Source organism: Buteo buteo, chromosome 12, assembly GCF_964188355.1.
Source record: "Buteo buteo chromosome 12, bButBut1.hap1.1, whole genome shotgun sequence".
Lineage (NCBI taxonomy): Eukaryota > Metazoa > Chordata > Aves > Accipitriformes > Accipitridae > Buteo > Buteo buteo.
The window spans coordinates 39232969-39259533 of NC_134182.1; the positions used below are offsets into that span (position 1 = coordinate 39232969).

At 55.7% G+C, this 26565-nt stretch overlaps 1 protein-coding gene across 4 annotated transcripts; it reads right to left on the bottom strand.

Moving 5' to 3' along the window:
* Positions 1-5915: 5915 nt before the first annotated feature.
* Positions 5916-25771, bottom strand: LZTS1 (leucine zipper tumor suppressor 1). Of its 4 annotated transcripts, none has more exons than XM_075043498.1 (5): positions 25576-25771; positions 25051-25149; positions 11427-11914; positions 10176-10997; positions 5916-8853 (listed from the first exon to the last, which is right to left on the bottom strand). In XM_075043498.1, exons 3-5 carry the CDS (start codon positions 11775-11777, stop codon positions 8188-8190), a joined length of 1839 nt encoding a protein of 612 aa, XP_074899599.1. In that variant the 5' UTR covers positions 11778-11914; positions 25051-25149; positions 25576-25771; the 3' UTR covers positions 5916-8187. The 4 variants fall into 4 exon arrangements, with proteins under 4 accessions (XP_074899599.1, XP_074899600.1, XP_074899601.1 ...); XM_075043499.1 differs by having other exon boundaries at positions 25051-25230; positions 25576-25655; XM_075043500.1 differs by lacking the exon at positions 25051-25149.
* Positions 25772-26565: the final 794 nt, after the last annotated feature.

Below are 26565 nucleotides of genomic sequence, written 5' to 3' on the forward strand. Positions count from 1 at the left end.
CACTGCAAACTTGGCTAGTCAATTCAGTGTTGTGTTTTGTTTTTTTTTTTAAATTGGTTCAGATGAGGCTCCAAGCCCAGTGCTGGCTGGCTTTCTTGCTTTTTTTCCAGGCTTAATGTAGTCTAAGCTCTGGTCTAGCTAACCAAAGCATGTTGCACCTCTCTAAACGCCTTCAGTGCTTGTCTAGGAAGGTGCTAACATGACTTGAATGATGGTGTACTAATTCAGCTTTCCCTGACGTCTCCTATGTGCAGTTCTTTCTATAGTTTGTTCAGTGTTCTTTGTAACTTGGATGCAATAGCAACTTTATTCCACTGCATTCCACCCTAAAGCTGTGTCAAATCTATTTTTCTTGAGGTGGGGATGGGAGGTTGGAAGTGTTGGCATGAGAATACTTTAATGTAGAGAATATCTAAATAAATTAAATATGGAAGGTGTTGAACAAAGCTTTTGTGATTGTGTTTGAAAACAACTTAAGGTCTTTCAGCAGTGCCTAAGATGTCCTTTGCCACTGGGGATCCTGTTTACATGAATGAAACTACTTCATGATGTGCTGAAAACTCTTTTCACTTCCATTTCTAGGTGCACAGTGAGGGCTGTGTGAGCCACCCCCACATTATTGGTAGAGCTGGTTGCTTTTGATGATCAGGATTTGGCCTTCAGTTTCGGGACCGAATGCTTTGTGCTGGTGGAGTGGGTGGGTGGTGCAGTCACGGGTAAAAGATTTGCAGGAATGTTGGAGGGTAATGCGATACCACCACTGTTTCCACATGCTCTCAACAGATCCTTTGCACTAGAGTAGGCTAGGAAACCCTGAAAGGCTTCTCAAAAATGAGCTTAGGCATATGTTGATTTTAAATTTTCTGTGTGAACAGTACTACTAAGGGTGAGGGGGGCCTGGGTAGGTTTACTCAGGTATTCTGTGCATACAGCCTGGGGCATGACTCTGCTTAAATTCCTGATGTCAGTCCCTCTCCATGAATTAATTGTTGTAAGTTTCCCTGCTTTGGGGATGCAACATGGCTGGTGAAGGTGAGAGACTGAGAACAGTGTGAAATGGAGAGATCCAGGATTCTTCCTGATGGTCTCTAGAGAGCAGAGGTAAACCCAAACACACCTTCCTTTGCTGAACAATGTACACATCAAAACCAGTAACTTAATGAGGGAAGGAAGCACCTTTCCTTTCTGCTGATTCTGCTATTCATCTTTAAAGAGTTGTGCCCCAATGTGCTCAGCTGCACTGACACTGTCTCCGTAAACAGTTTGTTCTGACTGATAAAAGCCTGAGGCTGTCTCAGGTTTTTTCATATTAAATGTTGCACTATGCTGTAATTTGAGCTGTTTCTTCTACAGAAGTACAAGTCCTTGAGGTAGTTAAAGACATTAGCTCATTTTAAAAAAAACAAACCCAAACCTCATTTAAATGTCCAAGCTGGTTCGTGCAGTATGTTTTTTATCAGGAGAGACACTTAAGTTACAAATCCCCTATCCTCAGTATTGATGATGGCTTTGATTGTCCCATAGACCTTGAAAGACTATTTGTTTAGAGTGGTGGAGGAAGAGGAAGGAGGATCTAGTATGCTGAAAACATGTCTGATGGCTTAAAAAAAGTTGAAACAAGTGCTTTTGACATTTACTACCTGTTTACCCCCTTAGTTACAGTCCCTCTGTCTTGAGGGAGAGCCTGTAGCTAGGGCATGGGAATAACTTCATGAGCAGATGGCAGCCGTCGGTGCTCAGTAACTCAGGTTGTGAAACATGAGTAAGAGGAGAAATTCCAAAGTCCGGTGAATTCCTGAAATCCTTCAGCAGGTGACGGGTTTTTGGGGACAAAGGTTGAACCAAGCATTCCCAGGGGTGGGCGAGTGCTGCGGAGCAAGGCGGCTGCCTCTCATGAGATACCTGCGAGTGTCTGCCTATGGATAACAGGGATCCTGAAATGTGCATATGTTAGAGCAAAGCAAAAGGAATTCTGCAATTACAAGAATATTCATGGCAATTAAGCTCTACTAATTTGCAGCTGAGGGGAGCAAAGGGGAAAGAATGAGATGTATTCTGTGGCTCAGGGCAGGCTGGTGAGCAGCTCTGACGCACAGGCAAGCCATCGATGATAGCGTGGCTCATCCGGGCCAGACAAAGGTTTGGGATGAATATAAATAGCGCCGGTGGCTTTGTGCCAGGGATAAAATAGCTGTTGTCTGCAGCACACGGGAGCCGCGTGCTCAGCCTGTGTTGTGGAGAGAGGCCGGCTGGTCTGCGGCGAAGCGTGGTGCTTGGATGGAGTTGGGCAGCCACGCAGCGGCACTGCGCGCCCGGGCAGGAGCGAGCGGAGAGGGGATGGAGCGAGCTGCCGCACGTCAGCTCCCCAGTCCGTCGTGTTGCTGCAGTCCAGGAGGACAAGGCTGTTTCAGATCCTGTATCACCTGGAAATAAGATTGTTTTTCAATTACATATTTAGACAGCAGCGCAAGAACCGCTTCAGAAATTATCAGGCCTGCTGGAAGCAGCAGTGCGTGCAGCGATGCTTCTTAGTTTGCTTGGATGACGCTGTAAATGCACTGAGGTTTTGCACGGTGCTTGTGGGGACCAGGGGTAGGGCTGGGTCTGGTTCGCTTGGCTTTGTAATGTCAAGGGAGAAGGTTGTGCTTATAGGCACAAAACCAGCCTGCTGAGGCTCTTCAGCTCATATCTGGGGGAGTTAATTCAGGTTTACTTGCTGCTTAAACCTCTAGGACCTCTGGTTTAATGAGGCATGTAGGTCTGGCAGAGATTTGGTGTCGGCATCCAGCTCCGAACCACCCCTTCTGCTCCCGGGACTCCTGCGTGCGAGCAACCGGGCTGCTCACGCCACGCTGCTCCTGGCTGGAAGCGACTCCCGCCGGGATCGCCAGGCAAGCCTGAGCCTGCTCTCCTCCGGCTCCGGAGACTTGAAGCGGGGCAGAAATCTGCGTTCCTCCTGGCTCCTGGAGAAAATGCATCTGCTGACACAGGCGCAGCATCGCTGTCACCCTGTGCACGCAGGCAGGTTCCCGGATAACGACAGACCCTGTCCTACAGACCAGAAGGTCCCAGGTAGCGAACAGCCTGAGCCTGGCACAGGGCCCTGTAAGAGAGGAATGACAAAAATAGCTTTAGCTCCCATCAGCCGGAGGCCCCGGGAGCAGGCTGGGGCTTGCAGCACAGCTATTTTAGAGCTGAATCGAGAACGTAGCCCTTCGCCGGGAAAACAGGGTGGGAAAGCAAAGGGTGCTCAGGGCTGGGAGGAAGGGGTGCCCCTCTGCGTGGCGTCAGGCCGGCTGTCTACGAGCCGTCCTTGGGCTCTGTGTCCCTGCCTGGCCAGGAGCGAGCAGCTCCTGACGTGGCGTTTAGCCGGACGCTAAACAAACAGCCCAATATTTCATGGTGCGGAGACAGCAGGTACCATGCTAAATGGGACGTGCTGATCTCCCAGCTGCTGCCTTAGCGCATTTACACGCGGTTTTCTTTTTTTCTCTTTTTTTTTTTTTTTTTTTTTTTGGTAATGACTAATGAGGACTGCCTGGGGGGCTTATCCCCCTTTGCCAACTGATGTCAGCCAGTCAGGTCCCTCGGAGAAGCACACGCCAGCTGTCGGCTCATTTAGGAGGGGAGGAGAGCAAACATTGAACACGTTTCCCCTACCCTGCCCCTTGGGTTTTCAGTTGGGACTGGCAGATGTAAGGCAGGGGAGCAGGCTGGTGGGGAGAGCTGCTGCAGGTTATTTGCACATCAAAAGCAGCTTTGCCTCCGACCCTCTATCACCCTGCGAGCACGAGGTGGCTTGATTTAATTGCTCTTTCAAAGGCAGCCCTGGTCTTGTCTCTGCTGAGATTTTAGGTCTGACTCTGCTCCCCCATAGTCAGAAACTGGTGCAGTGGCACCAGGGTGTTAAAAGAAGATGCAAATCAGCTTTTCTCCATCTTGAAGCTTATTTGCATCCGCTGATTAGTTCAACAACTAATTCAAACTCCTTCTGTTTGAGGACGGTTGGTGCTCGGGCAGCTGGAGCAGAGCTAACCCAAAGCACAGACGGAGCAGGGAACCCCGGTGACTGTGGGGGAGATGCACAAGCTGGTGCTGCTCCTCCTGTTTTGCCCCCCAACACCTAAGTCAACCATGCCCCTCGTGTTTGGACGCTTCCTTAACCCCGGGAGCCCCGGCACGAGCGGATGCCATCCCGTTCATGTTCAACCTGCCACAGAGAAAGCCCCGGGTATCACGAGGGAATGGCTTTACCTTGGTATTATCAGGGATTTCTGCTCCTTCCTGAATGTACCTCCTCTTCGGTATGAAGCAGCGGGGTTGCAGCCATGGTTGTCCTCCACCGCTCAGCTTTCCTAGTGATCTCACAGCATCCTAACGCTGGAGTTGTGCTTCTGTTTGTGCAACAGCCCTACAAGGGCCAGGCGGTGCCCGTTACCCGATTTCTGCTGCTGCCTGAGGCAGAGGATGCTCTGAGCCCTACCTGTGGGGAGGGGAGCGCTTTTTCTCATCAGTACCTTCACTAGGGTTTTGGTGAAAAAGGGGTGGGACGTCATCTGGTGTAATGGAAGAAGCAGCCCAGGGTTCCCCAGGGCTGGGATTTCGGCTTCCCAGTGTCCTGAGCATTGCCAAGAAGCTGTCCTTACAGTGTACGTGCCCTCAGGGATGCTGCCCTTGCTCCTGGACCTGCCCTGACTCCCGCTGCTGCTCCTCAGCCCCGGTAAGTCTCCACTTTGCTGCACCGCAGCATTTGCAATTTGGTTGTGACCTCTGTGGGACAAGGGATGTCCCCTGGGATAACAGCCAGCTCGGGGGGCTCCTCCTCGCTGTTCCCCTGACCCAGATACACGGACAAGCCCGGGAAAGGTTCAGCTGAGCCGGCAGCACCCCGCAGCCAGGGCAGGAGACGGTCAGAGGTGATTTGTAACAGAAGGTGCCGCTCAGGAGAAAGAGAGTCCTCGCACGTGGTTTTCTATCTTCTTCCTCCTCAGCAGTTTTCAAAGGCTCTAAAAATAAACTTCCCTCGTGCCTCCGGCAGCGTGAGCAGAGCCAAGGTTTCCCTGGAAAGCATCAGCGGGAGCTGGGTGCCAGTGCTGGGTGCCCTTTCAGGGGGCACAGAGCAGCTTCTGTGTGGCTTGGGCCCCCCCACCCCACGCTGTGGTGGGACGAGTGCCCCACGGAAACAGCCAGATGAGTCAGCATGAATAGTGTTTTCTGCAATTTGAGCATTTCCCCCTATTTTCTGGCCCCCAACATCCCCTTTTACCTCCCCCCCCCCGCGCTGTTTAAACCTGTGAAACCGCCAGATTCGTGCAGTGCAAACAGGCTCTGAGTTGACCGGTTTTGGAGGAAAACAACTTAAATAGTCAAAACATTTCCTTGGTTTCGTTAAGGCGTTGCCACTGTATCTCTCCCTGTTATTGTTTTCTCCGGCTCTCCTCAGGAGATGGACCTGCCCGCTCCTGGGACGGTGGGTCGGGGACCGCCAGGGCTGGGGGGGTTTGGTCGGGATGAAAATCGGTCTCACCTGCAGAGCAGGAGGCGAAGCCCGTGGCGTGCGGGCTGGGAGCGGGGCCAGGCGGATTATCTCCTCTCTGATACCCCCGTGTTCGCCGGAGGCAAGTTGCCGCTTTTCCATGCATGGGTTATCCCAGCTGCACAGCGGAGATAACGCCGCTCGCCCACGCGGCAAAGCGCTCGCGGGGCTGGAAACAAACGGGGCCAGGTGGAAGGATGTCCCCGAAGGGGACCTTGGTGTGCTGCGATAAATGGTTTGTGGCTTGGGGGGGGAGATGATGTGCCCCAGAGAGGGGCATGGCAAAGCGCCATCCTGCATTGCCGCTCGCCGGCGGTGGAAACCCTCCGAACGCTGCCAAGCCAGGCACTCGGAGAGGCTAACTAAGTTTTAAAAAATTTATTTATAAATAAAAACATAAAATTACCAGTAGTTTACATCGGTCACCAGAAATAACATCCAAAAAAACCTGCAGAAAAATAATTATATGTACAGGCTGAGCCTGGCCAGCCGCAGAGCGGGCAGGGTGGCCGCGGCTCACACCGGGAGCGACACACCTGCGATGCGGACGGTCACACACAGCGTTGTGCAAAGGCAGCACGTCGATGCCTCCGGGCGATCACATCATACAGCGCTGGCTGGGGAGGAGAAGGGGTTGGGGCGACGGGGACCTGGGACGGTGCCACCGAGGCCAGCGGGTGCGGGAACGGGGCTGAGCAGGCGGACGCGGGCATCGCCTCGCATGGGGGGGCTGTGGGACGGGGCAGGTGGGGAGGGCTCCGCTCCCCTCGGCACCCCGCGTGTTTGGCACTGGGAAGCTCCTGGTCGCCGTGCTCCGGCTCCGACGTGGGGTGCGGAGGGGGCGCAGAGCCCTTGGCGCAGGGTTATGGCTTGGATGATGCAGAAAAATCCCTTCTGACCTCGTGAGCCGGAGAGGAGCCGGGTGCCGTCCTTCAACTCCTGGTCTTCTCTCCAAAACATCCTTCGGCAGGTCTGGGCAAAGGCTGGCAGACCCAACGTGGCCCTGACCTACAGCCGCAGGGCTGAACGGGGATTTGAGGTTGGCTTTTCTCCAGCGGACCATGGCTAAGGATCGCCTCGTGCTGTGTCCCAGCACCGGGACCGGCCGGGATGCCCCAGGGCGGTGCGTGGGGGGGATGCTCCGGGGCAGGTGCAGAAGGCACAGACTGGTTTCCCTGTGTTGCCTTTACAGGCTGGCTGGAGCGGGGTGAAGAATGCTGAATTTCGCTGCTTGTGCACAGCTTTGAGCCCTTGGCCGAATTTGTGGCATGGGATCGTGCAAGACCGCCCCCGCAACCATGGGATGGGGCTTCCTAGGCTGACGCCCAGCTTGCTAGTGAGTAAACAAACATATTGCAGTAAAAATACCATTGCACTAGCACAAAGTGGTCCCGGCTGGAGACCTCCACCCTGGCAAGCTGGATGCCGGCTGATTCCCTCCCAGCTCGTGCTGAGCTGTAGGGGGACAGGAGGCTCACTGCTGGTGATGTGCAGTGGAGCCTTGTTATCCGCTTGCTGGCGGCAGGAGGAAATTTTAAGAGCTGGGGTAGAAAACAAAATGAAAGTGGTTGGTCTGGGGTTTTTTTTCACCAGCTCCTGTCGACGGGATTCCATGGATGTAAGGGCACAGGAGGAGATAAGGCAGCTGGGGTTCCCGGGAGGAACGGTGGCAGCGAGCAAGTGAGAGGGCGATTTCCCCCTCGATTCCTTGGGTCAGACTGTGGCTTGGAAATTTCTGTTAATTCTTAAATCCAGTTGCCTGTCTGGCAGCTGGAGAAAAGGGACACTGAGTCCTTGTCCGTCAGAGCAGGGAACGCTGGGCTCGCCACGGCTGTGCAGGTCCGGGGAGGAGGGATGTGCCGGTGTGCCCGTGGCCAAGGGTTGGGACGGGTGCGGGCTGTGCTCGTTAGTGAAAGGTGATTTCAGTGGGGATGTTGGCTGTAACGAGGTGGGGTGTGCGTGTGCGTGGGTAGGGTCCTTCTCGAGGCACGACAGCAGCCGAAGGACGGGAGAACTGGATGTGCAGCCTGTGCTGGCGGCAGGAGGCGGCTCCTTGGTCCCACGGAGCCCTGGAGCTCAGCACCGACCGGAGGAAGGTTGAGGAGGTGTGAGAGCAGCGCGATGCTTCCTCCAGACCGTGGGCAGGGAGCAGCTGGAAATGTGCCGTGGCCAATTCCTCTCAAAGACAGTGGGACGGGCTGCGGTGTCCCCGTCCCCAGAGCTGTGCCATCATGGGGTCCCTCCGAGCCTGGAGCAGAGCATCCCTTGGGAGTTTTGCATCATCTCGTTAACCCGACAGCAGATTATTTGCTGAAGTCCTGTTCCCTGACCGCCCCCCGTCACCGGCTTCTCAGTCCTAAAAAGGGGCAGAAGGGATGCTGCCGGGGCGGCAGCGGGGGCGAGGGGGAGCTGCTGGCACGTCACCATTGGCACGAGTTGCTTGTTCACCTCTGTAACACGACAGGCAGCGGAGGGCACCGCCACGGTGCGACACGGGGAGGGGAGAAAGGCTGGCGAGCTGGCCAGGCCACCAGCTCCACTAATAAATACATGGCTCATCTGAACTGTACAAGGTGTGGGCTGAGCTGTGGGGCAGTGCTTCTCACCTGGAAGGGACGCCTGAGCCGCAAGAAGGAGAAGGCAGACCTGGCTCAGATCTCGGTGGCGATGATGTCCTCGTAGGGGACGTCGGCGCCGGGTATGTCCAGCTCGATGGGCTCCTTGCCGTCTTCCCCCGTGGCGAGCTGCTGGAGCATCTTCTCCAGGTTCTGGTTCCTCTTGTACATGTGCAGGTAGCTTTGCTGCAGCTGCTTCTGGTAGTGAATCACCTTCTCCTTCTCCTCCTTCCACGTCTGCCGCTCGTGCTGGAAGCCGGAGGTCATCTGCTCGTTGTTGTCCCGCTCAGCCTTCAGCTCTGCCCTCAGCCTCTCCACCTCTCCCTGCAGGGCTTGAGCATCGTCCACCATGGCGCAGGGCCTGGCCACCTCCCGGGCTTCGCTCAGCTGCTCCTTGAGGACGGCGAGCTCCGTCCGCAGGTCTACAATCTCCTGCTCCAGCAGGTTCACCTTCTCCCTCAGCAGCTCGGACTCGTTCTTCTTGCGCTGGAGTTCATTCTCACACACCTCCAGCTCCATGGCTTTGGTGCGCAGGGAGCCCTCCAGGTCCTGGGTCTTCATCTCCAGCCCTTCCATCTTCACCCTCACCTCCTTCAGCTGAGCCTTCAGGCTGAGGATCTCGGTGGTCTTGGTGTTGAGCTCTGTCTGGGACTCCTTCAGCTGCTGCTTCAGGAGGGAGATCTCCCCCGACTTCTGGCACACCTGCGGGGAGGGATGCAGCACCCGAGTTACGGCTGCGCCTCAGAGAAAGCCCGCAGCACCCACGGTGCCCCCTGCAAACCATGCTGGGCACGGCTGGGCTTTGGCTTGTGGGCATCCTGGCCTTGAAATCCCATCCAGGGAGATGCCCCAGCACAGGGAGCAATGCCCCTGGCTCTCAGGGGGGGCTGGAGGGGACCCCAAGCTCTCCATGCATCAACACCCCAGCCGACACGGAGGGCTGCTGGTGAACAGCCGTGAGGATTTAAGGAGCTGAGGTGTGGAAACGGAGGGTGTCAAGGAAGCGCTCAAGTCTCAATACCCCGTCCAACATGTTTGCCGAAACCACCTCTGACGGCTCACACGGTCAGTTAAACTCGCTGAGCTTGTTTCGCAAGCAGACACCCAACTGCACCCCGCACCCCGCAAAATTGCAGCTGGGAGCAAAGCGTGTAAACCCCACTGGAGCCTAAAATGTGGCTGGTACAGCCGCTCCCAGGGACAGCTGTTGGGGGTTCGGCATCCAGCTGTGCTCGGCGGGACCCTGTGGCCGCAATTTTGGTAGGGCTTGCGAACTGCCTGGAAAGGTGGCTCAAAAATGCAAATAAAATAGAGATACTAAAAGCGGTATGAGAAACCCTTGCACGCAAGGGAGCTAAGATGAATGCCACGCTCCTCGAAGCGTGCCGGGCAACAGCTATGCTTCTCCCTGTACAGCCACAGTGAAGTGATATTAGTGGGTGTTATTTAGGCGAGTGAGCAGGCTCACTTCTGAATTTTCAGCAGTTTAACAGTCTTTGTTCAGCGATACCCAATCAGTGAGAAAATTAAGCTTAAGCGCAGAGTGGAAGGTTTTCCTGCTCTCTAATAAATGACCATGGCAAGTCCAAGTAGTTCCTATTTACACATGGGAAGGCAGCTTTACTGCTCCTTTGGGGCAGGCAGCCTGAAAAACCCTGCGCTGGAGGTTGGAAACACAAAGTTGTTTTAATGACTGGGATTTTTATGCAGTAGCTGTTTCCTTATACGCGGTGAAGTGCTGAGGGGTTAAGAGGGGCAGTGAGTCACTCAATTATAACTTACAGAGCCTCCGCGTGACAGACTAGGGCTCTCCTCCACTTTAATATCTATATCCTACAGCCTGGGCTTGGTGCGTGCACCATCTGTTCGGCTCAGACCCTCTGTGGTGCTGCTGGATGCAGGTACAGAAATGGAGAAGAGCTGCGTGGTTTATTGCCGGTGCCCGAGCTATCGCCTTCCACGCACGCGCTTTGCTTTCGGCATTGGCAGCCCGAGATGCCGCTCGGTGCTCCGGTGCCGCTTACCTCCCACTGGGTCTCCTCCAGCGCCGGGGCGAAGCTGGTCTTCTCCTTCTCGTAGGACCTCAGCTTGGTTTCCAGCAGGTTTTGCTCTTTCATGAGGTTCTCCAGCTCCTCCCGGAGCTGCTTCTTCTCCTGCTGCAGCTGGAACACCTGGAGGTGAAGGACCTGCTGCGTCCGCTGGGTTTTCTGGGAGGTTTGCTTGAGCTTGCTGTTGCACTTCTGCTTGAGGCCCTCCATCTCTTCCTTGCAGCGCCGCTGCTTCTCTTCATAAGCCTGGCAGGAGCTGACTTCCTTCTCCTCGAAGCTCGACTGAAGCTCCTGCAACTCTCCCTCCCTCTCTAGCAGCTTCTGCTCCAGCTCCTGGATGGTGGACTCATCCGTGGAGATGGGCGAGCGGATGCAAGTGGTCTTCTCAGCAGCGTGGTGGTGGGGGGCTTTGCCGGGGTTGAGGATCTTGTTGCCCCCATCGGAGAAGGACATGGCCTTGAGGCTCATCATGTTGCTGTCCTGGATGATGGCGCACTGCAAGATGTTGTGGGCTGAGCCCCCAAAGCGGCTGATGGGTCCCATGGGTGTGACGAGGGGGTCGAGCTGGTAGCTGCTGCTGGTGCTGTGGGTGGGGAGGCTGGACATGGAATTCCTGCCGGAGTCGGACAGACCCCCGGAGAACAGCACCGGCTTCAGCTCCTGCTCCTTGGCTTTGTCCTGGGGGTGCAGCTGCTGGGAGAGGTGACCCCCGTTCTCTGGGGAGGAGTGGAGGATGGCGCCGGACCGGGGCAGCACCGGCTTGAAGGCGGTCGGTCGTGCAGCCGGCTTCTCTGCGCCCTGGGGAGAAGAGCAGAGCCCGTCAGCGCGGACCGACACCACGACATCAGTCCTCCCCCATCCCTTCTGCCCCTAAGGATAAGACCCCCATGGCGGGGGACGGCTTGGGCCTCCATCAGGGGCCAACAGCTTGGGAGGATGCTGATGGCTAAAACTGCCTCCGTTGGGAAGCAAACAGCATGTTTGGAAATTAAAGGATACAGATCACATTGCTGATCCAAATCCCCGAAAGCAGAGGGTGGCAGGGTGCCCTCAGCACCTCCCCGCTGCCCCTCTCCTCCCGCTTCCTCCGCAAAAACTATTTTTCTCTAAGCCTTCTCCTGGACTAGGACCAGGACAACCCTGCAGTGGGACCTGCACCCGTTTCGAGAGCAGATGCAGTCCGGCGGGACACCCCCCACTTCTGGGGCCGCCGCGTCCCCTACTAACCACTTCCAGCTGACTGGGAAAGGGCATCAGCTTCTGCGGCGTGGGCGTCCCGAAATCCATGCCGCTCGTCCCGGCTTGGCTGCCCAGCTCCCCGCCGGCAAGCGAGGTATAGTCCGCTCGGTGGGAGCCGTGAGATTTCTGGCTGACCTTGATGTAAAAGAAGTCCTCATTCTTGCTGCTTTTGGAGCTGGACTTGTGGCTGGAGTCCTGGGAGAAGCCGAAGCGGAGCAGCCCGTCCGAGTACCTGTTGAGTTTTTTCAGATGGGACGACTTGCGGAGCTTGTACTGGGAGGCTCGGCAGTGCTTGCTGTGGAAGCTGTGGCCGGAGATGAGGCTACTGACGCTGCCCATGCTGCTCCCGGGTGGGGGGCATGCAGCGGGGGGAGCGGAGCCCGGCTGAACCGTCTGGCGAGGGGTCCGGGCAGCGGGTAGAGACGGGTGCTGCTGCAATCATAGCAAAGACCTCGTTGCGCCTGGGAGCTGCAAGCCTGGGGGAGGCAAAGGGAGCAGGGTGAGGAAAAGCGGCTTGGGAGGTGGGTGCGATGCTTGGGATGCCCGTGGTCCAGGCATCGGCAGGAGCGGGGCGGTTTCTGACGATATAAGTGCGTAAACACACGCCTTGCACGCATGTTTGGGTACAAGCTGGCATCGGGCACGTGAAAGGGCTTGTGCGAAGGGCATGCGTGCACCGCAGCGCGCACGTTTCCCCGTGTGTGCGTGTGTTGGGCTGGAGGGGTGTGCGTGCAGGTGAACCGGTCGGTCCTCAGGTGCGTTGCAAAGGGAGAAGGATGCTGCTACCCTGCTGCCAGCCCAGGACGGCTCTTCTCCATCCCGCCGCAGAAGCCCCATGTGAATGAAGGAAGGCGGCGGACAAGGAAAGCAGGGAAGAGCAGGGCTTTTCCCCGTGCCTGGGTTTGGCTCCAGCAGCCTCCCACAAACTGCCTGCATCCCCCAGGGTGGCTGGTACCCGCCGTGGCACGGCTCCTGGCCAGTTGGGCACATTCTGCCCCGCACCCGGGGACTTGTCGGGAGCTGCTGGGTACGGTGCACCCGGATGAGGCCAGGAAGGTTATGAGACACGGGAGTCTCTAAAAATAAGGAGAGGAGGAAAAGAGATTTGTAGTGATTTTTAGGTGCCTAATAGGCACCAATTTCCACAAGCGCCCGTGCCTCCTGCTCGTTCTGTGCCAGATGGATCCCATCTCCTGACAGCCACGCTCGATGCTGCGAGCTGCAGTCACAACCTCTCTTGTATCAGCCTGTCACTCCCTGATTTCTCTCCAATTTTCAGTGCTCCTCTTAACCTACCTGAAAAGGGATGCTGTGAGGCTTAATTATGCTTAATGTCTGCGCAGCTCTTAAGAAGACAAGAGGCGTTATGTGTGTGCTAAGTATTGTGATTACCGTTCAGAGGTATGCGGGGCTGTGCATTAATTCTCTTTGCTATGGGGGGAAAAAAAAATAATATCCCAGCTCCTGGTGGCCTTTGTGACACTTGGCTCCCAGTGTCAGGGCAATAATGGAGATGCACCTTCCATCTAGATAATTAAAGGGTGAGGTGGGGAGGAGGGGGGAGGAGCTGCTCGTAGGCAGAAGTTAGTGCATGATCAAAATGAGCTAAATCCTGTTTGCACAGGATGATGAGAGAGGAAATGCTTCTGCTGTCTGCTGCATGCAGAACAGCTCAAAGCTCCCACTCTTGTTGCTGTCGGCGCTGCGTGGTCCGGCTCTTCTCTGGAGCTGCCCCGTGCCAGGCTCCCATTGCCTGGGTGGGTGTCCTGGGGGTAAAATGTCCCTTGGCAGTGGGATAGGGCTGGGTGACGGAGGGGATGCAGGCACAGTGTGTCAGGGCATTCTTGCTGCCTTATCCTCAAGGTCTAGAGAGTTGCTCCTATGTTTTTCCCATTCTTTGTTACGTCCTGCCTTACGCTTGCTCTGACACAGGCTCCTCTGCATCCTGAACAGGGTAGCACAGCCCTGCACTCATCCCTCAGCTTTATTTGTTTTCTTTTTCTCTGTGCCCTGAGGACCCAGATTGATTAAGTGTCAAAGAAAAGTCCCAGAAAGACAGAATATCCGCTTTAATCCCCAAATCCATTTTTGGGAGATTAAGAGAAGTAAGTAAGAACTAAGGTCTGAACTGCTGCCTGGATGCTGATATGCTAAAAGTGATCGATGACTTTGGCTTCATTCATTTTTACAGGGTAAGAGGCATAATGTGCGCGGAGGGGGAGGAATCGCTGCAGGGAACAGGATAATTGGCACAGGAGGCTGCTTCGCCAGCGTGTCTTCCCGACACCACGCTTGTGTGTATGCGCCTGCAGAAGAGAAAAGGCAGTGTCACAGCAGCAAAGCTGCCAACTAGAGCGACAGCATCCCAGAGACAGCGTTCAACACGTGCGAGCGAGCGGGGAGGGGGGGAAAGCAGCCGATGTATTTACATACACCTATGGCAGAGGTGTCAGGGAGGTCTGATGCCTTAAAATGAGGCACGGCGTGCGTGGATCCACTGCTCTGGGGACGCCAGGCTTGCTGTCACTGTGACCAGAGCACCCGGCCCCTTGGATAGATGTGCCTTTGGTTTTTTGGGTGCCTGCACTAGACAGGAGAAATGTGGGGAGGGAGAGCTGGGACTTTCCAGCCTTTTGGCAGGAGGCGTTTCAATCAATCCCAGCCCTCCTACACATGACTGAGAGGGTTGGGCATGCCTTTTTCTTCTTCTTCCCTCTTTTGATTTAAAAATGAACACTTTGAAAGCCGTGGAGGAGTTGGCATTCATGCACAGTGTTAGCAGAAAGAGAAAGGCTCTGGAGACGGCACAGCTGGGAGCACACCAAGCAAGCAGAGGGCACAGGCTTCAGCTTCAGCTTTGGGGGCACCTCCAAAAAGAGGGACCGGACTTGTCCCCCTTCCTTGTTCAGCCTCTGTGGCACGTGTTTGCATCTTCCCTTGCGTCAAATCTAGCGACTGTGTGACTACGGGGAGCCAAATTGGTTTGCTGAGCCAAACAAAAACTAGTCATTATGTACATACATATATATTTAGACGCATGTATATATGTATATTTTAAGGGGTTTTGCATGCTTGGCAACAGCCACAGTTCAGTTAGGTTAGGCATATTGCAAAGTGTAAAAGGGGGCTGGGGGTGGGAAAAAAAAAGGTGATACTGAGTGCAAGGTCTGAAAGTGCCCTGGCAATGGTGGGTGCCCCAGTCCGTGCAGCTGTGGGGGGGGCTGCTGGAGATGGGGTGTGTGGCATCACGGCTGTAGGCACAAGCGGGGAGCTCACACCGTGGCGAGTGGTGCAGGCAGCCTGGATAAGCGTGCGAGTGTACCGGGGCTGGACCTGTGCACGTCTCTGGGGTGCATGTTGTCCACTATGGGTCCATGTGTGCCCACCAGCGTGCGATGGCGATGCCACCGTACCTGAAGCCAAACGCTGCAGCCCCCCACCCGCTCAGCTCCCCGCCTCGCCTGCCTCTCGGTGCTAAAGGTGAGTACTTTGAAATGTAATTTGCCCTGATACTCACCAATTAATGAGGACAGAAAGCCAGAAAAGACACAAGCCTTTCCCTCTCGCTCTGCTGCCTCCAGCAAATGAACCCTTCAAAGCTCTTTTGTCGGTACCGTGGTGGGGAGGGGGCCGGGGCGACTGGCACGAGCCCCGTGTCGGTCGGACCCCCGGGGCGACGCTGTGCCGAGGGGCAGTGCCTGTGCTCCGTGACCCTTCGCGGGACTTCGAGGGGCTGTTAACAAAACCCGTTGAGGCGGCGTGGTGAGCCAGGAGGCATGGGGGTACGGCAGTGGCCGCCCGTGGGACAGACCCCCAGTAAACACCCAGGTAGTGTGGGCTAAACCCGCGGGATCAGGGGCTGAACGCATGGATGCACCCACTCTTGCTTTTGCAGAAACAGAGGGGAAAAAATGAATGGCATCCCACATTCATCGCAGTCATGCCTACCCTGCAATTGCATGTGGGAGAGCAACTCTCTCCATCGCCTCCTTTCTGAATGGGCTGCAGGAATTTAATCTTATCTCCCTGCAGCACGGTTTCTTTGAAGCCTTTCCCTCTTCCTTGCAGAGTTTTCGGAGGCAGTAGATTTCTCTCTGCCTTCCCCAGACAGGTCACCTTCGTAAGCGCCTTCATTTCCTTCCAGGCTTCGCAGTGTTACTCCCTCCCTGCTGATCCTGTTCTTCTCCCCTCAGTATGCAAAAGCTTCCTTCTCCCCTGCACTCTCTCGCCTACTCTTTTTCCCTCTTGAATTATTATTCGTCATTTCTGTGCAGATGCACCCACACATTTGGGTGTTTGTTGGGAGATGCAGAGATAATACAGAAGCTGCAGCAGCTGCCAAAAGCCTGGATCCAGGAGCAGCCTCCTTCCTCTTTCCCTTGGTCGCTGCCGGGTGATGTGCCCCTCTTTTACTCGGTGATTTGGGTCTTTGAGACACCAGGAATGGGACCCCAGGGGAAAATCTGGGCATTTCCATGGTAAAAAGCCATGCACATGCTACCTGGAGCATCTGACTATGTTTTAATGAAGAGGATGGCTTAATCCAAAACTTGGAGCGCAGCAATCCCACTGAGCTGGATTTGGGATCTGCAATCAAAACCGGGTTCTGATTTCAGGACCCCCAACCCCAAACACTAACGAACACCAGGCCAATAAGACAGACCCACCCCGGGCTGCGTGAGCATCTGCCTGTCCACGCTCAGACTTACGAGCTCACCCTGCTCTCCCTGTGCCCAGCTGGAGCCAGGCTCTCCGAAACGCGCTCATTTTGGTCTCCAAAGAAATGGCAGCAATAGGGCTTGGAGAGCCCCATCAGCGGAGCCGACCTTGCCCCCACCCTGTAATCTTCATCCTAATCGTGCTAATGGGGATAAATTCAAACACCGCCCAGGCAGACGCCATCCTTGTGGTGCTCAATTGTGGCTCGGTGCCGGCAAAGGGCCCCATTACAAGGCTTTCATTCACTCTAATTCATTGTCCCTCGCTCATTCATTGACATTCATTGGGATCATTTTGATCGGAGGCAGGGAGTGAATTGAGTCCGGGATTCACAAAGCCCGCACCATGTGTTCTGCCCTGATTTGCCATTAGTGAAGGGGGACACTCCAGATGAAGAATAACCAGCCTCAATTACATGTTACATCCACTCTAATAGCCCAGGAGTCCATCACACTTAATGTTATTTCAATGAACACTAAGAGAATTCACACTCGCTGGCTGGTGCTTGTTAAGAGGAGCCGGCAGTGGCTTTGGCAGGGATTTGGGTGGGCTTCGTGCCAGCCCAGCAGTAGACGACTGTGCCGGGTCTCTGCCAGTCCAGTGTCCCTTGGCAGCTGGGCTCTTATGCCACAACCGGTGATCCTGCTGCAGGCCCTGGAGGTGAAGGTGCAATTGCTCAATAGGGGGAAAAAAAGCAACAAAAGGCAACCTGCATCTGTTTTGAAGCCCATCGGCAGCACCGAGCGCTGCCTCTTTGCACCCAGTTCCTGTGGGAGGGTGGCTCAGGTCAAGGTCGCTTACGCCGCCCTTCCTCCTGCCAGCCCTGCTGGAAAAGCCAAAAATCAATGCTGAATTCAGCATCAGCTTTGGGAAGAGCTTGACAGAGCAGTGTGCACATCTCTTCCATCCGTCAAGCAATCGAGGCACCAATCTTGACTGGGGATGATCAACAAGTGGCTTTAATGGGAGAGCAGGGCAAAATCCTCCGTGTGATGATGTAGGTGGCATTGAGGCGACTGGCTTGAGCTATGTTTGGGGAAGCCAGTGCTAGAATAAGAGGAATTTCTCAAATTAACAATGAATCATATTGGCAGAGTGAGCTTTAGAGGATATCGGCTCAACACCCGCTGTGCTGTGCCTACTTCCATACTGTCTGGTCCCTCTGCAGGGAGACAGCAGCGTTTCCCTGTGCGGGAGCCCTGGCTGAGCGGAGTGAGGCTCCTGTCCCTGCCCGAGGACGATTGCTCAACCCACAGAAAATTGGTGTAAGTCAGCAAAGTCCCATGACTTTCAACGTCTGCGTTTCTGCAGTCTCGTGCTTTCTCTCCAGCAAATGCTTACTGGACAGTTAGCCTGAGCACAAACTAATAGCACCAGCAAATACGTGGGCTAGAAAAAGTGATGTATCATTCTTTCTGTCCTCCCTGGCCTGAGAGGGACTTAGAAGTGAGACAAGCCTTGTTGCTGGTGGCTGGAAGGCTGCAACCTCAGCCAGCAGGTATTTATTCCCAGGAAAAGCTGGTGTTTGCCCTGGCAGCCTGTGGGGAGTTACAGCCCACAGGGAAGTCAGGAGATGAGCCAAGTGAGCTGGTGGGAGAGGGCTGGGCTGGGGCAGCGTAACCGATCTTCGGGCTCAGCAGGTCACCAAATGATGTGGCGATGGAGGACAAAACATCACCTACTTAACCCGCTCCCACCCGCCAGCCCGGTCAGCGGTCAGCGATGGGATGGTGTCATTAAAAGAAGGCTGTGCCGGGAAGCTGATGCTCCCTTGCCAGCCCGTGAGCACCGCTCGTGCTGACCCAGGCGAGACGGGGCTGTTTACGGAGCCAGCCCGTGTTTTCCGTGCGCAGGGCGACGAGGGATTTCTGGTGCCGAAACACCCCGGCTCTCCCCCGCACAGCTGCAGTTTATATTAAACGGCTTCACATGCAAGCAAATCCAAACAGCGTTATCATAAGCTGGGCTTGAGATGGTCCCGGCCTCCCTCCTACTGTCCCTGTACCCCCGCCTGACCTCGAGGAGGGGTTGTTCCCGAGATGCGCTGCTCTCGCTGGATGCAAGCGCAGCAACAGCAGGGCACTGTGGGAACATCCCTGCACGGCTCTGGGAGCCTGAGCATCCATGTTATTACCACCTTGGCTTGGTCTACAGCTCTTTTTTATGCTCCTGATGCCATATATTTCTGCAAGTGACCCTCAGTCCTACACGTGACGTCCCCAGCTCTCCGCTCAGACCAAAGCCCAAATGCTTTCTCCCTCTGTTTTAGGCGAAATGCAAGTCCAGAACCCTCCAGCTCCCAAACTTCACTCGAGCATGTGCGAAGACACCCCACCTGTGCCACCCAGAAATACCCAGACCTCTTCACAGCTTTATCCCTGCTCCTGCCAGCAGCCTCATGTCACACAGATTTCGGAGCTCATCAGTGATTCAACAGCCAAGCACAGCACCCACACAAGTCATATCAGTCATGCTCCCGGTACAAAGGAAATGCTTGTATGAGACATAGTTAAATATTCCTGGGGTGGAGAGAAAAATCTTTTCGGCTTACTTAATTCCTAACAGCACCTGGCTTTTCCCACTAATGAGCAACTAATACTGCAATTAAAGCCCTGCTAATTGGAAACTCAGAAATGCTCTGGTCCCCGCTTTTGTCTTTTGCAGGTCTGGGGACTCACCGGGGCTGTGGCAGGCACACCTGAACGGTGACGCCAGTGCTGGGGAACGGCCACCACCTCCACACTGGTGAATTCACACCCCTCCCACGACAGGCACCATCGCTCCGCGGAAAACAGCCGAGTCAGCACCGAAACCCTGCCGTGCCACGGCACCCGGGGCCACCAGCACCCGCTCAGTCTCCGCCGGCTGCTCGCAGGACCCCCTCTGTTAACAGGGCAAGTTTTGGGGAGGGTTTTTTTACAGCCTGAGGATGCTATGGGGGGAGAAGGGGCTCCCCTTCCCAGGGAGGACCTTGCAGAAGGTACCATCCACGGTGACCCATCGCCGCGAGGCTGGTGGGTACAAAACGACCGCTCCTTCCCTCGGAGGAGGGCGAGGGGGCCCTCGCATCCCCGCCACGGGTTAGTTATTTTGGGAACCGTCTGGGGCTGGCAGCTGGTGCTGGGGTGGGTGACAGCTGAGCACGGCTTGCACTTGGGATCTGCGAGGCCCCTTCTCGCGCATCTATTTCCGACCCTGTAAAACACAATCTGCCAGGGTGTGAGCGTGGGGAGGGCATCCAAAAAAGCTGGTTGCAAGGGACTGGCTTGCGTTAGGCATCTTGGTGTCTCTGTATATCTTGCAGGTGCCTCCAAGTACGGTCGGGAAGCTGCAGAGATGCTGTCCTTTAATTCCTGCCTGTGCAGCACCGATGGGGTGAGGTCTGTGCCTGGTGCTAATCGGTATAGCTGCAGCCCCTGTCAGCAGCCAGACTGGTGAGGTTTGGTGTCCTACACGTCTCCCACGCGCTTTCTCTGGGGTCTAATTGATGGAAAGGACGTGCCTGTCCAGCTAAATATAGCAAGAACTTCATGTAACTTGAGATGAGCCCTAAATACTTTTCCTCCTGGCTTTCCGCTTTCACAGGCTTTGCACGTGTCTTCCTCTGTCCCTCTAATCAGGGATAAACCAGTAATGAGCCCATTTCCCCCAAGTTATGACAAGATGGTATCATCAAGGGTTTCTTCCACAAGCCAGTCCCTCACCAGCCACCAGAAAATACCTGGACTAAAGCTCTTTCTGCTGCAAAACTCCCTCAAGAGCATACAGGGGAGAAGCATCCTCTTCATGTACAGGGAAAATTTAGAAGTGGAGCTGCAGGCTGCCATGGAGACAGGGCTCTGTTTGCAATCTTCTTGCCTTTGATTGTCTCTCCTCCTCTCCCAAGCGGTTGAAAAGCAGCCAGGAGCACGGCCCGTGTGGCCTCCCATGTTCCTGCTGGCCATGGCTGCCCAGCCCACCTTCCCTGGAAGCCCTGTAAGTGCTTAGGAGGCCCAGTTGGGTCTTGTCTCTGGTCCTTCACCTCCTCTCACCTTTTGGCACCTCCTTGGTATATCTGGGGATCATAAAGCAAATCTGTGCTGCTTCTCTCTCAGCCGTGTTGGGTTCACGTGCAGCGGGAGCACTGTCAGGGTGCATGGACCCACCGTCTGCTCTCCCTTGCTCTTTTCTCCGCTGGTGATAACCAGGTAGCTGAGGACATGAGCAGCCAGAGGCTGAGATGGGGCTGGTTCTCTTGGGACATACGCCTCAAGTCATAGGCTGGAAACTGCCTGCTGCAGTGGGAAGCTTCGGCTGCTTCCCTAAGAAACAGGAGGGGAAATAACTGACCCTGGCAGCAGCTGAAACCCCTCAATCTCTGTCCTTAGCAGTAAGACTGGGAGTATCAGAGGAAGAATTTCTCTGAGGTAGGACCTATAGATCTTCCAGCAAACTAAACTTCTCCATGTCAAGTCTATGCTTGACTTTACAACACCTGAGCTCCAAAACTAAGCTGTGCATTATTTCTGTGCTGTCCTTCCTTGTTTGTGATACCAGTTATGCTGTGGTTTGTCTAAATGCTGGGTACTTTTGTGCCCTGCATGATGCTTAGCCAAGTGGGAGCTCAGAAAAGGCAACTTCTGCATGTCGAAGAGTCAGTCTCAGTCCTTGCTGCGAAAAGCATCTGCTGTGCTGCCGCTGTCTTCTCATCCTTCAACTCCCTCTCTTGCTTTCCAGAGTTACATCCCTGTAACACTCCCTGCTCTGCTCTGTCCTTATCTCTGCTCTGCTCAACCAGGCTTCAATGCAGCAGCCGCCGCAGAAGAAAAAAAAAAAAAAAAAGGCAAATTCAGTTCTTGCTTCCTATTTTCCTCCTCCTCTTTTTTTTCAAAGTTGGCCCGTTGTGAAAACCACCCCTTTAATGCCTGGCTGCCAAACAGAGCAATTCTCTCAAAAGAGAAATGTACATCAAAGTTGCAAGGAATATTCAATTAACCTTTAAAGGAGATCATCCATAACTGGCTTACAGAGATGTCATTTAATTGTTTAAAAAAAATAAACACAGGCAGTTGCATTTCAGAGGAGCATGTCTGCTGAGACAGTTCTGGCTGATGTCTTGCTAAAAGGCAATTAAATATCTAAATGTTCCTTCCAACTTGCATTCTTGAGCTAGAACCTCTGACATAGTTATCTTTGCTTAGGCAATATGGCAAGTGGCCAAATTCATCCCTCCTGCATCTAGGAAACCTCGATAAACTTCTCCGAGAAAATGCCATTGATGGCAAATGGCCCTGTATCATTGCACGACGGCAAGTTAAGATGGGCCTTTTGGAGGTTTTTCTCTTCCAGCAAGAGGGAGACAAGCACCCGGCTACAGCCTCTCCGGCTCTCCGACCTGAGCACTGCCAATGCCCTATGGCGGAGAGATGCTCGGTTCTCCAAAAGTCAGAGGCTCAGGAGATGAGGCTCTTTAATAAATGATTAAAAAGCCTCTTATTCTAAGGAGGAGAGCGTGCACATGCATTGCTACCCTCTGCTGGAAGGAGCTGGCTTTCACAGATGCCTTAAGCTGCTAAGGAGATAAACGGAGATCTCCTTTTAGCTCAGGGGGAAAACTTCTGTGTGTGAGGAAGAGGAAGGTCTGAACTGGAACGCTGCTGTTGAGAGAACCCGGTTGGAAAGCAATGCAGGGTCAGCATTTGCTCCTGCAGCTCTGGAGTAACCCCAGCACTGCTTGTGCAATGGGGTGTCCCCCTTCCCCCCGATTTTGCTTTCCAAAACCAGGTAATGGGCATGCGTGCGCACATTCAGAGCTTCCCAGAAACAATCTGTCGAGCCTTCCTGCTCAAGGGGGGGCTTTTCTTAATTAAGTGAGCAAGCACAAAACCCCAATAGTAGCAAACAACCTGCGTAGGAAAGACTTTGGGGCCCACGTGCCAAATCTTTGTACATTCCCTGCTATTTTTAACTAATCCCTAATGGCAATGGTCCACTTGGGTCCTGCCTGCTCCCGGCCGCACGCCTTCACCGCTGCTCTCCCTGACCCTGGCACTCCGTGCCTCCTCCCTGCATCCCTCCCCCTTCCACGGAGGAGCTTTCTGTGCAGCCTTCTACCTATAGGTCTCCTGGAAAAACCACGACAGCAAACCCAAGGGCAGCTGGTAAACATAGAACATCAAATAAATTAGGCAGGGGGGGATTTTTAAGACCTCCCAAGAGAAATATTTATAAACACACATACAAGTCAGTGGTTAGGGGGACTAGAAAAAAAAAGCTTCCAAGTTTCCTGTCCATGCTATGCTTTTTCTAAGTGCTGGAGGATTCAGGTCCCATGCGGCGGAGTGCAGTGCATGGGCAGCCCGCATGGCTCTGTTATCGAGGAGTACAGGGCCACGGTCCCGTCTCTGCCAGTCTGTGCTGCTCTGGGGAGCAATTACAGCACCAGTTTCCTGTAATGGCAGCAGTGATACTATCTTTTCGCACTTGTCCACGCAGCACCTTGCACCACAGGCTCTGCCGAGATGTCTGTGGGTGACTGAGCGTCCCGGGGAGCGAGCCTGGAGCTCAGCTCTCGCTGTCGGAGACGGGGCTGGGTTTTTGAATGGTCTCAAGGAAAGCAGATACGTGATCCAGCCCTCCACCGACTTTTGCTCCCTCTTGCACTGATTGCTGCTGCTCTGCGGCTGCCCACCTCTCTGCATGCCGCAGATGCCTCACCTGAGCGTGTGCTGAGCATGACTGTACCTGCCCGCAGCAAAACAGAGGCTTTCAAAGAGGGGAAAAATAGTGATTTAGGGCTAAGGGTATCATCAGAGCAAGGGCTGCGGGAGGCACGGGATGGGGACAGCATCCCTGTCTGTGCCTGGCCCCACTTTGCAGCGGAACATCTGCAAGGGCTGGGCTTCCCTCTTACTCCGGTGCCGCAGTCCCTCTGCCCAAGCTCGGGGTCGGGGTCTGCCCTGTGAACCCCCGGCACGGGAATCCTGCCCTGGAAGTCCCTACGCCCGCTTCGGTGGCTCGCGGGAGAGCTGGCTTTTCTTGAAATCTCATTTTCCTGCCTGAGTTTCACATTCATTTGCCTCCCACCGCTCCGCAGCGCTGCCTGCCAGGGAAGAGTGACTAAGGGGTGGGTGGAAAAAGAACGACTCGAGCCCAATTTAGCAGCCTGCGGTGCCAAGAGGAGGGGGTCACCCGGGGAGCAGGAGGGGGCACCGGCACAGCTGGGGGCTCCGAGGGCGAGGGAGCTGCCACGGCGGCGAGCGCAGCCCCTCGAGCGTGTGTTTTTGTGCCGTGGGCTGTGGCTGGAGGCCTGGCAGGGAGCTGAGAGCATCCCCCGTAGCGTGCGATTGTGTTCCCGAGTGCACTTTTGCAGCTGCCATTAATTGCCCCCCCCGCCCCCCCGATTGCACCGATGATTTTGCACTTACAATTCTTTGTCCCACTGATTAATGGCCCCGGTGATTAATTGTACGGGCGATCCGACAGAATGGCTAACAGAGGGCTCTGCAGACCCTCGGAAAAGCCCGGCTGCAGGCGTAGGTGTGAGCTGGGCAGGTCGGCACGGCGCGACACGGAGGGGCTCGGGGAGACGGTGCGTGACGGTGCGTGGCCGTGACTGCAGGCGGGTGTGGGAGGCTGGGGCCAGGCCAGGAGCAGCCGGGCAGATAGTGCAGACTCACAAGGACTTTTTTTCCTGCTCGTATTCCACTTACGGCAGCCTTCAGCGAGGAAAACACGCTCTCGGGAGGAATTTGGACAGCCATGGTAACTGCTATGGAAACGCAAGCCCGCTCAGAAAACGGGTCAGGTGCTGGTCCCTTTGCGGGGAGTGCACCGAGTCATGCGTGTAAGGAGTTCACAGGCCTCAGCTCGTTTGTGAGCACAGGAGAGAGAAGCCCCCTCAGCACTGCTAGGCTGGGGCAGCTTTGACTGAGGAGATGCCCAGGGCTTGGCACTGCTGGAAGGGGCTGACACCGAGGCCAGGGTGGTGTTAGCAGAAGGGGACCGTGGGAAAGCAAATGCAAACACCCTGGGGACAAAGGGGTTTGTAGCGGGGATGCAGTGGTACCGCCGCTGCAGCTGGGATCGAGGTATGTGGGCACAGCTGTGGAGGGGAATCGGGGCTGGAAGGGGGTCTGGGTGGGAGCTGTCAGGGCTTCCCCACAATCCTGGACCAACTTCTGTATGTGGGACCCTCCTGCCACACCACTGGGAACCTGTACCTGTGATCAAATACTCCTGAACCCTGAGAAAAAGCGAGGTGCTCCCTGCAGAGCCCAAGCAGGCATCCAGCCCTTTCGGAGACAGCAAGGTGCAAACTCCTCAGCTGGCTGGGCAAAGAAGGGAGCATCGGGCACCGAGCCTGGGACCCGGCTCCGTGCTTGTTCCCAACCGGAGTCAGCAGCTGCCAGGCTGTGCAGATCTGGCACCGAATGGAAAGCGTCACCGGGGTGAGAAGTGACAGCCCAGAGCTGACTTCTGCTACAGCTACAGCAAGGCTCCAGAGCTGCTTTTAAAAGGCAGATGTTAATCCCTGGCTTTCCAGGACCCAGGCGGGCACCTCCAAGAGCTGTGCATCCTCTGGTCAGCAGTGACCTCCCGCCCACGCATTTACCTGCGTGCAAAAATAGGCACAGATCCCGCAGCCTGCCCGGTGCGCGCCCGCACCGAGGAAAGCGTCGACTGACCATGCGTGTGTGCACCCAAGGAAAAGCTGAAACGCTTCCAGCGACACCTGGCTCCACACTCCCATGCAACGATACCCGCATCCAGACACAATTAATATTTGCACACAGAGGTACCCGACGCCCACGCAAGCCTCTGCGCTTGTTAATCCCCTTCCACCCACGCTGCCCGCCCGCTCGCTGCCCATCCTACCCCGCGCACACAGGCACTACAGGCAAATAATTCCTACCACGGGTGGGCAGCCCCCTTTCCCGAGGATGGCTCAACGCTGATGACAGCGAACCAAAGGCATCTGCTCCTTTCTTTCTCTTCCCGGAGAGTTTGGGGACTGTGTAAACCAGAAGCAGCCTGAACCAAGGTGCTGAACACGCAGAATTTTTCTCGCTGCCTCGAAAAGAACTTTTCCAGACTTCAGAGGGAAGGGAAAAAGCCGGAGCTGAGCCCCGTGGGAGCCGCTGCCGGCTCCGACCTGGCAGAGCTCGCCGAGGGATGTGCAGCCGGGGCTGGGGGGGGGGGGGGACACGGGACAAGGACCCCCCGGGTTTAAGCCGCTCTCCGGGGCAGCTCCCACCCGGAGGGCTTGGGGCAGCGACTCCCACCCTTTGTGCCCGAGCTCCCTTCCACCCTCCTCCTCCTCCTCCCTTCTACCCGGAGCTCCCCAGGCAGCAGCCCCCCCCCACCCCCGGTGCCCTGTAGAGCCTCTCCATCCCTTCTTCCCCCCCTCCTCGTCCCCAAGCCGAGGGGCTTTGCCCACCTCCGGTGGTCGCTGCCTCCTCTGCGCGGCGGCGAAGGGCTCCGCGGGGCTCCCGGTGCCCGCCCGGCAGCAGCATCCCCGGCGGCGGCGGCTGCGGCGGCGGCGGAGGAGGAGGAGGAGGAGGAGGAGGAAGAGGAGGAGGAGCCTGGAGCCCCGCTCCAGCGCATCGGCCCGCCCCGGAGCAGCCCCCGGTCTTTGTGTCCCGGCCCGCTGGGTGTCCAGGTTCCCCCCCCCAAAAAAAAACCGAGCTCCCCCCCCCCCTCCCGGGGAAGCGGCTGCAAATCTCCGTGCTCGGTGGGTTGGGGGAATTGGGGGGGTTCCTTTGCTCTCGGTGGGGTGGGGGAATTGGGGGGGGGTTCCTTTGCTCTCGGTGGGGTGGGTGTTAAAGGAGAGGAAAAGGGGAGAGGTGCTTTGGGAAAAGGGGGCTGGATTTGGAGCATCGGTGCTGGCCGGTACCGGGATTCAGTCTGGTGCCTTGGAAAGCTCTTCGGGGAAAAAAAAAAAAACAGTCGAGAGAGCCCTGGGGAAAAGCAGCCAGCAGCAAGGGAGCTCGCCCGACCGGGAAAGGTCTGGGCTGAAGTTCCTGTTTCCCTTGATTTGGAGCAGGGACTTGAAGCAGAGTCTCCAATAGCCCCCGTTTGGGATGAGGGCTGGAGTGTGCCTCGCTTGTGCCACAATTAGTCCTCACGGCAGGAATAAGGACACGTTCCCCAGGCCTCTGACCACGGGCAACCGAATGGATGGGGCCGTGGCCAAGAGCCATCCTAGGTGCAGGTGGGGAAACTGAGGCACGGTACCTGCAGCCCTACTCCAACTACAACGGGCGCGGAGCCAGCTGTGCTGTCAGGCGTCAGCAGAGGAGCCTCGCCGCGCTCGGGCTGATGCTCAGTTAAGTGGCTTTGGCTCCCCAAACAAGCCACCCCCTTGGCTGCTCCGCTGCCAGTGCCCGTGTGTATACGTTTATGGGCAGAAAGGCAGATAAATGCAGGA

What these genes read in the sequence shown, in the direction of transcription:
- LZTS1 (XM_075043500.1), bottom strand. Translation starts at nt 11,777, where the DNA reads ATGGGCAGCGTCAGTAGCCTCATCTCCGGCCACAGCTTCCACAGCAAG. An exon ending in TTCCCAGTCAGCTGGAAGTG is followed by an intron (nt 10,998 to 11,426) that starts GTTAGTAGGGGA and finishes TCTTCTCCCCAG; the next exon opens with GGCGCAGAGAAGCCGGCTGC. An exon ending in TGGAGGAGACCCAGTGGGAG is followed by an intron (nt 8,854 to 10,175) that starts GTAAGCGGCACC and finishes CCCTCCCCGCAG; the next exon opens with GTGTGCCAGAAGTCGGGGGA.